Source organism: Mixophyes fleayi, chromosome 2 (genome assembly GCF_038048845.1).
Source record: "Mixophyes fleayi isolate aMixFle1 chromosome 2, aMixFle1.hap1, whole genome shotgun sequence".
NCBI lineage: Eukaryota > Metazoa > Chordata > Amphibia > Anura > Limnodynastidae > Mixophyes > Mixophyes fleayi.
In genome coordinates this window covers 68134784-68149814 of record NC_134403.1, presented here as the reverse complement: position 1 = coordinate 68149814, position 15031 = coordinate 68134784, and the positions used below count along the sequence as shown (strand labels likewise).

At 38.7% G+C, this 15031-nt stretch overlaps 1 protein-coding gene across 1 annotated transcript; it reads left to right on the top strand.

Moving 5' to 3' along the window:
* The first annotated feature begins 9116 nt into the window (after positions 1 to 9116).
* Positions 9117 to 12969, top strand: NPFF (neuropeptide FF-amide peptide precursor). The gene is made up of 3 exons (XM_075197992.1): positions 9117 to 9495; positions 10677 to 10795; positions 12466 to 12969. The coding sequence occupies exons 1-3, from the start codon at positions 9370 to 9372 to the stop codon at positions 12584 to 12586; spliced, it is 366 nt and encodes a 121-aa protein (XP_075054093.1). The 5' UTR covers positions 9117 to 9369; the 3' UTR covers positions 12587 to 12969.
* The last annotated feature ends 2062 nt before the right edge of the window (positions 12970 to 15031 follow it).

Here is a 15031-nt window from a genome sequence, read left to right as displayed (position 1 = left end):
TGCATGTTGTGATCCACAGTAATGTTACTTGCGTAGGGACAGATAATGGGATCTATCACATTACAGTGGCTAATTGATGGGCAATTAACTGAGCAGCTGCCATGACTAAATTAGATGAAACCCCAGTACAATAAACAAAATGGTACTATTTGCATATTACACTCTTATCTGCAGCAATTTACAGTGCAAATATTCAATCAATATATTAAATTGACCCTTTCTCTACCACTCAGCAAGGCACTGTCGATAATTATCTGATCTATTGTTTTTGTGTATTAGTTCATTAACAAAGTAATGTGATCATCCTCCCAGGACACTCATTCCTGGGTTTTTCCTCAGAATAGTAATAAATGCTGCTATGGTTGTACTGATTTCTGTGTATGTGTGGTAGGTAACCGGGCTACAGAAGAAACAATTACTCCTCACACACACAGAAAGTATGGAGCATCTCACAGAAGAGTTTGTTCCATTATTGCTCAGTTTGTTCCAGCTCAAGATAAGAGTGTGAATACTTTTATTGATGGTAATGACTAATACATCTATCTTTGTCAGCATTGCACCCTTACCTGTGGATCATGTGTTCTCAAATCCCCCCCATAGGACTTGTTTGGAGAGGGTCCCTCTGTGGGAGCAGGTGATCAAATAGATTAATTCACCAAGATTGACTAAAAATGTCAGACAAGCGGTTAAAAATACTACTGCCCGAGTATTGACACACTGGCCTCAATGAGAACCACAATGTCTGTCTCACGGTTGCGTTGTATCTCTTGAAAGACCATGAGCAGGCAATAGAATACTGTGTTTTTCTAAGTGCAAAATGCTGCGTTTTGAAACGCTTGTCTGATATCACTCACTGGGCGCTTAAAGATCAAAATTGGGGAACCCTGATCCAGAACTTGTTTTATAGACTGGGCTGCAAACTATAACATCATGGAGGTTCCACATTTGAAATTCATTCAAGTATTTATATTCTCAACTTGTGTACTCTTTAAATACAACATTTATGCAGAAAACAAACGTTTAATTAACGTATATATAAGCATAGCTGGGAACTTCACTTCAGGAGGATTCCAAAGAGAGTCGGCTGTTTAAAGGCAACAATAATCATCATAGTTAGTGAAAATGCTGCTATGATTGTCTCCTTAACTTCTCTCCCAGAACCCTTTACACTGACTCTCTAATCCAGGCTTCCTATCATATACTTATTGCCCGTAAAAGACCATTTATGAACCAGAAAAACTGCAGGCCCAGAGTACAAATCCTGTTTGGTAATTCTCGTCTGTAAGGAGGTTGGGGGCCCATAAAAATATATATACCTGTCCTTGGTCATGTAACTAATGCAACTTGGTCACTAATTCTATTTGAAAACTGCCTAGACAGTCTAGGTCTGTTTGCATTGGTTTTAGTTATGTTCTATGTTCATTGACTATTGCAATTTCCTCCTTACTGGTCTTCCCTGAATCAGACACTCACTCCTACAAACTATTTTGCATGCAGTGGCTAGATTGATTTTCCTTGCAAATTATTCTTCCTCTCTGTCAGTCTCTCCATTGGCTGCATGTATATTACCTAATCCAATAAAAAATATTTTAACTAACATACAAGGCCATCAACACAACTGCACCAACATACATCACCTCACTTGTCTCAAATTATCTCCCAACTCAACATCTCTGCACAAGATCTGTGTCTCTCATCGACTCATTACATCCTCCCGCTCCCAGTTACAGGACTTTTTTTCATCCTGCACCCACTTTGTGGAATTCCCTCCTTCGCACAATAAGACTTTCAAGCATTCTTTCAAAACCCACCTGTTCAGACAAGCTTATCAACAACAATAGATCATTGTATCTGTGAGATTTATAGAGCCCCACAGGATTGTGGGGCTATATTGTAGCTGCAAATTATTGAACCAGAAATGCTATCAAGCATGGTTGTTAAAATTAATCGGATTGGCTGCAATTCATTTATTATAAGGACAATCTAATCCTGTGCAATGTTCAATAAGACTTAGGTGGACAATATTAACCCTCTATGTAATGTACACATAGAATTTAACAGTGGTTATTCATCAACAAACTATAAATTGATAAGACAAAATGCTTGATGAATCTTTATTGATAGTCAGATACATAATCAATTCAACAATGTAAGCAAATTATCAAGCAATATAATATTCAGCATAGTGAGGCTTGGCAGCATAATACTGACATTTTAAACACAATATTTTTAACTTTACTCACTGAAATTTTTGCTATTAATGACCATTTAGAAATTATATGGGAAAAGAATATCATTTTATTTTGCTTATAAGGACGTATTTACAGAGTGGCAGAATTAGGACACATTTTCTTCTTTTTTTCTTTTGTCCTTTTTGAAGACTATTATTTAGATGTGTGGATGCACTGTCTGATTTTTATGTAAATCACTCAGAATTTGATTTATGAATAAATAAGCTCATTTGGGATTGTGAAGACTTGGTGCAGTGGTTCTCTAATGGATGAAGCTTATCAAATTCTTCAACCACCCTCTTAACCTCACTAGTGTACCCCATTACCACCTTTTAAACAGTTCACACAAGACAACCCTCTGACTCCAGACCAACATAGCTGGATCATACAGCCTACTAAGCACTTTTTACCTTTGCAATCTGGCTGGATCAATAAGCAATATGTAGCACTTAGCTTTATGCATCAAACTCCCATTGTCCTGTAGAGTGTAAGCCTGCGAGCAGGACCCTCTTAAAAATACTTTATGGATGATAAGTGAACTTACTTCCCGATGTTATAAAATGTATCTCTTTAATGCCAATAACAGAATTCAACCCTGCTGACTGTAATTAGAAGTATAAAGACAAGAGCAGATCATTGGATGAATTAGGTGGTTTAAGTAAGTTTTTGGTAATACGTTTTTGGTGACAGCTTATTATAGAGGGATTTTTACAGATATTCTTTGTAACACCTAAATGAAAATTGAAGCAATGGTATCACTAGTCATCGCCTAGAAAGATATAATTGACAGCAATATATACCTTTATTTGAGTGTTTGTCCACAGTCCTAATAACCACTGCAGCACCAGAGCACCACAAATGACATAATTCCCCTTTTCCATTCTCTCCTTAGAAGTTACTAAAGCCCAAACCGCTGTCAAAACGGCCAGAAATTACATTTTTCAAAACCACCACTTTACAAACCGCCATCCCGATTTTAACAATGATAAGCACACAAACAGCCGGATTTACTAAGCTGGGGTTTTCATAACTGCCCCAAAACAGCCATCCAAACGGCCAAAATGAAAGAGGTGGTTGCAATAGGCGAGATTGATCCAACAGCTGTTGTTTGAGCTATTTTGCCATTCAGAACATAAGAGGAAGCACCATTGATATTTTAATCATTTGGAAAATCATTATTTATTGCTAAAGGGACAAAATAAATGTAATATTAATTTATGAGAGAATTTTTTTTTTTTATATTTCTTTTTTAAAGGGACATTATTATAGCATTATATTATGTAGAAAATGTGAATGTGAATATATAATATTATTAACTGATTGTTAACGGTGGATATAATTATTTATGTTGCACAATTTGTCATTGCATATTGTCCAAATAATATAATAATTAAATAATTTTATCCCCTTAATATAATGATTTTTTTTTATTCCCTCATAAGTTAATATTTAATTCATTTTGCTCCTTAATCAATAAATAATGATTGCCAACATAATTTAAATGTCAATGGTGCTTTCTCTAATGTTCTGTATGGCAAAATAGTTCAAACAGCATGTTTAAGCTATCAAGCCATTCTGAAGCAGGTATTAAAACTGTCATGTTCTGTCTTTTGGATGGCGGTTTGGATGGTGGTTTTGATGGCGGTTTCATCCAAACCGCCGGCGGTTTAGCTTTTTCAATCTGCCATATATCGCCAGTCATTTTAAATTGAAGCCTCAAGCCGCCCTATAGTAAATGCGGCGGTTTGAACCACTAAACCGCCGGCAATGGGTGGCGGTTTCAAACCGCCACCAAACACGATTCTTAGTAAATCTAGCCCAAGATCTTTGATGAGTTGATATTAGATCTTTGATGAGTTGATATTAGATCTTTGATAAGTCAATATTAGAGCTTTATCTTTATGAGGAAACCCAACCCAGTCACCAGAAATATGGATTTCACAGATGCAGGGAGTCCAGCCATAAAAAAACATTTTTGTCTACTTGTCAAAGTTTACCAAAAGATTTGAATAAAAACAAGTATCTGCCATTACAGGACCTGAGAGCACAGCACCAAGTGTGAACACTGTTGCTGGGATTATTTGGGTATAAACACAATTTAGTCAGCTGAGTGTGTGGATGAATGGAGCAGATCGATAACTGTAGTATGGAACCAGAGCTTCATTAACTGATATGACTTTTAAAATATACACAATTATTTTTTCCTACAAGCTGGCTGTTCCGTGAGAGGCTGGGAAGGAGTAGCCGTATAACAGTATATGTTGCCAGGCAAATGTCTTTAAGAACAATTGCTAGACAGGAAACGTCCTTCAATTTCTGGATTTACAGCTAATGGAACTAATTTAATACTTAACCTTGCTAAATTCAATGATGGAACTACAGTCATAGCATAGTTACTCATTTATTTCCAGAGATAGTACCGGGTTGTAAATATTTGTCCATGGAATATTTTCTTCCTGTAAATGTCCCATTTTTTTAAAATATTGAGCACATATTTACCATATTAAAATTTACCATATTAATTACAATTATCCCTATTTATTCTTATTAACTGGGCTTTATAATTTAATATCCATTGAAGAGATGTTTTACAAACGTAAAAAATAAAAATGCATTATAACTACTTTCAATATGTCCCCCCTCCGGGATTTTAGTCAGTACAGTTCCGCATAGACACTATGGTAAGTGAATTGCTTGGCAGCATAGTGTCCCTGGAAATTATTTAACATTGTTGCCAGCTATGCCATAGAAATCCATAACACCCATGTTTAATAATTAAAAAAACCCTGTAACCAGCCCCAACCTTAAATTAATTGTATTCACATTTAATAAACAGACGTATTCCCCCCCCCCCCACCCAACCTGTCTGACATTAGTGTTCACAATTAATAGATAACCTTCCATCTCTTTAACCTCAGCCTTACATTCAATTCATATTCCCCAAAGCTCCCCAGCATTAAATTAAGTCACCACCATGACCCCACTATTAAATAATTAGCCCCATCTTCACACCACCATTAAATTATTAGCCCCCACCCACCCTAACTCCACACTTACCTTCTTCCATCCAGTCCTGTACATTGCTGTACATCCTCTCCTGCTGCCTGCACATGTGGGACAGTGTTCATGTAACATGCTGTCAGCTGGGGAGGTTCTGGGGACCTAGTAACCCCCCCTCAGTGTGTGCCTGGCAGTAAGCAGTAAATTAAAGCACCCATGTACGTAATGGTACAGTAAATTATTGGATGAAATAAGTCATGCTGCAAGATGATCATTTCTTTTTTCTTACACTTATTTTACACTGTAATGTAATGTGACATGAATTACATATTTTATATTAATTGCCAAACCATTTAAGTCCTTGGTAGTGATTAACCTCATAACCAGTAATGTATTACATTCCACTGTCTTAAAGGCAATCTAATGGAAATACAATATTTACAGAAAAATGTGTAACAATATGTGTCTTAAAGCACTTTGTTGTCTTGGAAGGTGTCACTAAGTGCTATTCTTTTATCTGTGTCTCGTAATCCTCTCACCTCCACCCCGAGCTCTTCTGACAATCCTTTACTTTTTTTTTTTAATTAAATCTCTTTTAATAGAAGAAGGTGGCACAATAAGTCTAGATGCAGTAACAAGAGGTGAAAACATTTCTTAACAGATAATAGGCTTATGAAAAGAAAAATAAGTGGACTCCAGATTTAGTAAAGTGTTAATTTAATGCCATAGGTCCACAATTCACAATCCACATATTCCACAATTTTGGTGAATACAGTAGGAAATGGGGAAGTGGGTGACTTGGTGTGTTTAGCGGGTAGGGAGGCAGTGGAGGTCATAAGTCTCAAGTGAACAGTGTCTGTAGAGTTGCGTCCAGCAAGGACTTCAACAAAGCCCAGGGGGTATATTTACTAAACTGCGGGTTTGAAAAAGTTGAGATGTTGCCTATAGCAACCAATCAGATTTTAGTTATCATTTACTTAGTGTATTCTACAAAATGACAGCTAGAATCTGATTGGCTTCTATAGGCAACATCTTCACTTTTTCAAACCGCAGTTTAGTAAATATACCCCCAGATATCATCAACAGGAAGAAAGGATCTGACGTAGTGAAGACCTGTAATACCTGCTGAATAGAGTGACTGTACATTAAATGTGACCTCCATGGATCGCATACTTTATAGAAGATTAGGCAAGAGACCCACACAATGCTTGTTATAGATTCTGTGGTATACACTTGCTATACCCTGCCAAACATAGGAGGTTCAGGACTGTGCCCAGAGACAGCTAATTGGCGGTTTGCAACGTTGCATAAATGTCTGTATAGTTTGTTGAGATATTATGAGGTATTGGGAATTGATAAGGGTAATAGATAATATTGTGAGGCTTATGGGAAACAGAGATTTCAGTGATCGGTTGAATAAGTAGTTTGATGTCCAACCAGTATTTCTGCTGTCCCCATTTGTCATGGGGGCAGCACAGTGGCCTAGTGGTTAGCACTTCTGCCTCACAGCGCTGGGGTCAGGTTTTGTCATGGTTAAGAGCACTAAAAATATGACAGAGAGCAGACAGAGGTGGTGTTCACAACGTTCTGTTTACTCATTGCTTGCACATAGCACATATCTATAAGGGTCATATATAAACTACAAAAGTGTAAAAAAAACAACCTAATGCAAATGCTTGTTTTCTCCCTGTAAAAGCACTTGGATTCTCCGCCACATTTGAATTCCCAGCGATCAGATCTGGTGGTAAATTTATGATCCTCTGATTTCTGCAAGTCGCTGGAAATTGGCGACTTTGCAGTGAAAATTTAAAGCGGCAATTGCTGCTTTAAATTTTAACTGCAAATTCGCAGATTTCCGGCAACTTGCAGAAATTGGAGGATCATACATTTACCCCCTGCAGCGCCGGTGCTAGGGTCCTTGGCGCCCTAGGCACACTGTGAAAATCGGCGCCCCCCCCTTTAAAAATCGGCGCCCCCCGCTGCGGGTACACTGTTAAAGTTGACGCTTCCCTCCCCTCCCCACGTCTTTCTTTATCTTACCTGCATTAAGCTGCTCCTCTCTGCTCTGTCTTCTCCCCTCCACTCACAGACACTGTCGGGCTGTGATGATGATGTCACGCCCGACAGTCAGTGAGCGGAGGGGAGGAGACAGAGCAGAGAGGAGCAGCTTAATGCAGGTAAGATTCATAGCCCCTTCCCCCCTCCCCTCCCCGTGGACTTCTCGGAAGCTGTGCGGCGGCTGCCGCACAGTTTTAAACGACCATAGTCATTTTTTTTTAATTTTGAGGCGCCCTGCAGAGCCCGGCGCCCTAGGCAATTGCCTAACCTTGCCTAATGGGAGTGCCGGGCCTGACCCCTTGGTCTCTTCCCACCTTGTGAGCACACTTGTGATATAAAGAACTTTAGGCTCCTAAGATTTTGTGGTGTCCACAGCAGTTCTAGCTGTCCTCTCCTGTAAAGTCTGGACAGAATGCTCCCGTTGGCCGGTAACCAGCCAGGACATGACTGCTTAGTGGATCTGCAGTTCTCTGTACTGGATATTTCTGACATTGTCCTGTCTAAGCTCGATCTCAGCCCCTGCCTCTGCTGTCCATTCAGTCTGTCAACCTGCATATGGCAATTAGGCAAAGTTTTGAGGTTACAGCGCCTTTAACATACTTACTGTATAATACAATAAAACATTAGCAAATGTAAAATGAGTTCACAAAATAGAGGGAATGTGCAAACTTGGATGAATCACAAGATGCTGCAGCTCTGCATCAGAAGTATGAGCCCCAGGTGTACATCATCAGAGGAGCACTGACAAATATTAGCCCGGGGTGCGAGACTCGATTATTAGGAACATTTTAAAGGAAAAAAAATGTAGGTGTTCCAGTGACCCCGCCCACTACAGCCTCCTGACCTCTGGCCTCTTTAATGTATTGGCTGGGGGATTATATGGTTAAACTGACCTCTGAAACATCATTTAGAAAAACTTTTTATGAGTAAATAATACAAATTTAAAAAACAAGTAAAACCTTTCAATTAAAAGTAGAAATGAATGAACACGAAATCACATCAAAACAGAAGTTACACAAAGCTTTGTTTTTACGCAAATGATTTAATTCAGCCAAGGATAATTCAATTGGAAATCAGCGTCATAAAATGTGAGCAGAACTTTTGTGAAAAAGTTGCAACTGATCTTCTAATGAGTCTCTTTTTTTTTTAACCTGTTTTTAGATGGTGCCCGAGTTGCTCATTTTGAAATCATAATTAAATGTTGGATTGCCAGTTGCAACAAAAGTGCATGAAAAGCCATGCAAAGATTTTACTAGGTGCCACATGCAAAAATGCAACCCAATGCCAATCATGTTACTAATGCAAACTTATAGAGAAATGCTTCCACAAATAGTCTGTAAACTATAATACTCATACAGATAAACATCAATATAAAGTAAAAGAAAATATTACTTTATAAATAGATGTAATTTACGTTTAATCGTCATGGTTTGAAGTCTATAAGGAAAATTAGAGCAATGTATGAACCTCTATATGGGTACTGCCCCTTACAAAACCATTTGTGCATGACAAACAGCAATTATTGATGGATGTCGTCTGTTTATACAGTTGCTGCATCTGCCACAGTTTACTTTACTTCTGTCATTAGGGTTTTTTTTCTCTGTGTTTCACAGCAGGCAAACTTTACTAAATATCCCAATGTAATAGAATAAGACAACTACAATCCCTTCTGCTCTGCTGTAGCAGCAGTTATTCACTTTACAGGAAAATGTATGTTATTGTGTGATGGAGATGAAGAAATCACTCACAGATTCCATCCTCTGGGACCCTGAGGATTAGCAGGACAAACAGCTTTCAATTAAATATCCACAAAAAGGGTTTAAGCGCAATTTAGCTGGATTTATCTAAGTAATAACACAGAGGTGAGTTTTACTCACACTCCGGGGAGTACTTAAAATCCAAAGGACCTCTCCAGGGCCACATCCCACCACTCCAAGTGTGACAAGGACATGTGGCACCCGCACGCTCTGATGATCAATCAACACATCCACCTCACAGGGATGGTGGCTCCTCCTCTTGGAGTTCATATCTTATATACACCAGACATGTCCTCGTCCTGTCAGACCTCACACACTCAGACATGGAGATACTCACGCTTCTTCTCCTTGCACTGCTCTCCTGTGCCAGAAGCACCCAGACACACCAGGCAGGCGACGAATTACCCGAAAACTTCATGGAGGTGCCCCCAAGTTTTCTAGAGTCCCAGGTAAGTCATGGAGGGTGCCATTTGTTTTTGTATTAGGTTTTTCAAGATGTTTTGAAACAGGAACCTTGTCACATCAAACATGAGAATAGCACATTCAGGCATATTGACTCCATAATCAATGAAGCAGCTATTATAGACACACACCAGGGGAAAAAGGGGACTATGCATGAGGGTAGGTAGGGGGAGGACATTTCAGTAAGCAGGAGAACCAAGGGATCCACCTGACGGACTTGGGAGCAAAGTCACCTCAGGAGCCAGAGTCCAGAAACTTCCTCCAGGAAAGTCGTTCCAGCTCAAGTTGGTATCCATGGTTCACCTGTTTGTAAGGACGCAAATGACTTAAGAAAAAAAAAGTAAAACTTCCATTACATTACATCACTTTACTTTAACATTTTACAATTAGTAATGTTATCATGTAATAAATGCCTTCATTTCACAAGTGACCTAAAGGGGGACATGATTTACCAAACTACTACAGCAAGTTCCCAACTCCAGTGTTCAAAGGCTCGTAATAGAATTTCTTCAACTGAAATGAAAGAAATCGTTTAAACAAATCTGTCTTCATGGGAGATGCAGATGTGAACATAGGGAAACATGCACCATTTGGGAAAGATAATTAACTTAACATAATAAACAAAATAATGAACACAATGAGGTACAGTTATAGAAAGTTGTGGACAAGTGTCGTAATAGTATTTCAGTCACAAGTGCAAATGATATCTGTAACTGTTGCAATGCTGGTCTATATGATAAGCTCCACCTCTTTGTGACACAGCCCCACCCCTTTAATGCCATATCGCAGGGGGGGCAGAAAAGTTTAAGAAATGCCACTAAATGAATCAACACATTGTACAGCAGTGATTTCAACCCATTGTGTCACAATATATTTTTATGTCATGACACAAGGCTGGAGCTGTAGTTCACTGATTTCAACTCTGTTTGTCCAGGATTCTGTTTTTATGTATTGCAATATTTTAGCACTGGTGTATCATGAACAAAGGCACCATGTACACGTTGTTTCAGTAGGTCTGTCACAACACTAAAACAAGTAGGGAACCAGCGCTACACAGGTTACTAGCATTCATACAACCTATGATTGTGTGACAAAATGAAAGTATTTATTAGCTACATGGGTGCTGACATTGCCTTTGTTTACCATGACAGTTTTACTTACATTGCAGATGGATGACAGCGTCTCATCACAGCCCCTATCTGATGACAGAGTCGCTCTAAGCTCTTTGCTAAGAACCATACTGCACAGCAGGAATGTACGCAGCTCCTTTCAATTCCAGCCACAGAGGTAACTGCAACATCCTTATTACCGGCAATCATTAACTTGACATGTTTCTTCTCCTATAGCAGTGTTGGCTAACCTGTGACATTCCAGGTGTTGTGAAACTACAAGTCCCAGCATACCCTTCCAGCAATAAGCTGCTATATATTGGCAAAGCATGCTGTGACTTGTAGTTTCACAACACCTGGAGTGTCACAGGTTAGCCAACACTGTCAATCACATCTAAATTGCTAGAATGAGATGGGTCCATGTGAGTTACAGCATTGGCAGGTGAAAGGAAGTCTTTGGTGGCTATTAAAGACTGAGCATTGGGGTCTCCCAGTCATCGGTTTCAGAAGAACTGGAGCAACTTTCTATGACAGAGATGCTGTCAGTGTGCACTTAGGTATAACTTGTGTACTACTGAGTGAAGAGGAAACTTTTAGTTGTTTTAGAACAATACATGATGAGCACTGAGAAAACATTAGAGCGAAAAATAGTGTTAGACAGACAGCCGGCATTTACACAGCTTTTATGTATTGCAGTGATTGATGTCTCTGATTGGTGCATAAACTGTTGTGATCTGCTCTTCCCAAACATTTGTACAACACATCACGTATGGTGGATGCTAAATGGTGTCAATTCATTTGGCCTAGAAATGTTAACAATTGTGTTTTAATGATCTATATCCCAAGACATTAGAGCACACCAACATTGTCACAGGGCATGTGGGGCTTGTGTGTAGACACTAGGGTTATTGCTACCAGCTCTAAATTTAACCCAATACAAATATATTTATTTAATGTACTGAATATCATCATTTATTTATATAGCACCACTAATTCCGCAGCGCTGTACAGAGAACTCACTCACATCAGTTCCTGCCCCATTAGGGCTTACAGTCTAAATTCCCTAACACACACACACACACAGACCTAGGGTCAATTTGTTAGCAACCAATTAACCTACCAGTATGTTGAATATGCACCTCAGACTCACTGAGTCACAGATTCCTTACTTTAGAAGTACTAACTGCTCTGAAAACAGTTATTTTTGCTCTTATATTGGGTGGGAATCCTACAAGATTCTAGAATTTAAATCCTATAGATCTACATTCTATCAAAAACAGACTTTAGTAAGTCTGTTACATTGAGCTAAAACATGAACTCAGCCCCTCATTAACCTATCTTTTGAATTTCCCTGTAATTCTCCTAGTTTCTACGACAATAGCTTCATGTTACTTTAATGCTATGCTTACTAAGCAAACTATACAGAGTATTTTGTACAACACAAATAAGTAGTGGATCTCAGTACAATTGACTGACAGACACACACTTGCTGTGGGTGGGGAATATCAGATGACAATATAAAGTTATTTAAATAACTGAACCCTAAATATAATGCACATAGTTTTCCGTACATAATTTTGGAAACAGACATAAATAGGGTAACATTGGGATAGTAAAACAATATCACATAAAGTTACATCAGTCCGACACTACTGTCTAGCTTCAGTACTGCTCTGAAGAGCACTAATATCAGAACATATATATATATATATATATATATATATATATATATATATATATATATATATATATATATATATATATATAATAGGCATATTTACCTGAAGATTTGCAGACAGAATCGTTCTTACAGTATTCCTGGAATTCCCTGTTTTTTTCTTGTTTAAGGTTTGGACGAGATGAGCGCAGCTCCATGATAGGCGATGGCAGGATCCACTCTCGAGGATGGGACTCAGCGCCACAGTTCTGGAGCATGGCTGTTCCCCAACGCTTCGGGAGAAAAAAATAAAGACACAATGCAATGCACAAGCACATAAACCGGCTGATAAACATCATCCTCACTGCTAAGAAAACCTCTTATGGTAGGATAGAGTACCTACATGAAATACCAGTATAGATGTAACGTGCTAGGGTTATGTACTTCCAGGGTAGAATCCGCCAGTAGCTTTCATCAATCTATTGCAAGTTATTCAATCAAGGCCAATGCCTGATTGGCTGCTTCCTTCAGCCTCTTTGTAAATATACGGTACTGATAAATAACACACTGATCCTTCTACCAAGGAGACAGGACATGACATCCACCCCTTGTATATAATAACTTTTCTTGTGTTTTCTGCATCATTTTCCTCATTCCTGGATAGTAAATATTAATAAAGTATATAAGACCTGCCATTACTGGTTACAATTCTTGTTGGTTGTTGGTTCATCCTGTTAACACGTGATTGTGAGACTGATATGTTATCTTACTGTACCTGAAAGATAAACATTCTGCAGAGAAGCTGGATCTATATCTAGTTTGACCAAACAAGTATGTCCAATGACATAGCAGTCATCATCTGATCATATTATCACATTTTCCGCCATTCCTAACTGACCATTCCTGGTTATATGTACAACGGAATCCGCAGCCGTCTTGTGCCCTCAAATGTTGCAATTTGTCGCCCATTTGTTTTAAGATCTAACTGATCGTAAAAATCACAGCATGTAAAAGAATCATTGGTGATATTGCCGGCTTCATGTGTATAGATCGGCTGCACTCTCATGAATAGTGGATCAGCCCACACAATGACTGCGTTCATTTTTCTGACATTTTGAAATAACGTCATTGAGGGTGTGGTACGAATTAATGGCGGTGGTGTAAACGACAGTGACTATCACGAATCCACAAAAACGAAACTCACTTGCCCGACTGATAATAAATGATGACTGACCTTAACAATGACACAACAAGTCCCCAACGGCGTCATACCAAATCCCGATCAGCAGTAAGATGTCATTTGAAATTGCGAGCTCTATATCAGTCTTTTTAAAGCAACAATATCGGGTCCCGAAACCTAACCTTATTGTTATTCCTAACCCCAACCCCTACCCACAAGTGTAAGAGGTAGGTGGTATGATAATCGGCATTCTCTTTTGACGCAATTTCAAATGACGTCAAAAGACGCTGCCGTTCTTATGGCTGATCGGGATTTATATGACACTGTTGGGGACTTGTTGTGTCATTGTTAAGGTCAGTCCTCATTTATTATCAGTCGGGCAAGTGAGTTTCGTTTTTGTGGGTTTGTGGTAGCCACTGTCGGTGTTCTCAGCACCGTTAAAGTGACTACCACCGGTCATGGAAGCAAGTACACAATGCACGTCATGCAGAACACTGTCTAGGTAGAACTGTGTGTAATACAATCCCCATCATGGCATGTTTAATGAACTTGGTTATAATAATGTGTTTTTATGGATCTTAAATAGTGACCATTATACATATGTTATTATAAAGCATTGATACTCACAATGAAAAACAAGAATTGCCTTTACTATGCAAAATAAGAGAAATTGTACTTTACATTTGGTCAGTACTGAAAAACAGATATTATCAGAAACAAACCTATAAAGCCTGGAAATTAGGGAACGTTGGCACTGATATGTCATGACTAAAGAGGTCTGCAAATAAAAGTAACAATGTATGACTGAAGTATGAGCTTATCCACGTGGTGCCTTCATTCAGGGACTGACAAGCAAATCAAAGGACACAGAGTTGATTTTACCATTTGGTTAAACAAAAAAGTAAATAGAGTAGCAATCTCCACTTATTATGGTGGATGTTTGGAGACATCAGTCCTATAATGATGCCAGATAGCAACTCTCTGCTCCATGAAGCGATCTTGTTAATTATAATTAAAAAGAAAAAACAGACTGCTATTCACTCCCAATACAATGTAAGCTACTGTCAGTAAAACTGACCCAAAAGTTAATTGGGAACTTGTAGCCAAATACTGTATGTACTTATGTTATGACCAGGGGAGGGCTGGCAAATTTTAGCCCGGGGTGGAAGCACATAGCACTGGCCTATATATATATATATATATATATATATATATATATATATATATATATATATATATATATATATATATATATATATTATATATACACATATACAAGTTAACCCGTGCATGATACTCATGCATTCTAGTCAAATCAAGCTACTTAAGGTGTTAAAAAGGTTCTTGTTATGCATTTGGGCCATAGCCCAGGCCTCAACCACCAACCACTCCCCACTGTCACCCCCGGCAACCACCAACCACTCCCCACTGTCACCCCCGGCAACCACCAACCACTCCCCACTGTCACCCCCGGCAACCACCAACCACTCCCAACTGTCACTTCTCCTTCAAGAAATATATATATATATTTTTTAAATCTTTATAAACACTTTTAACAATTAACAAATTAAATTAAC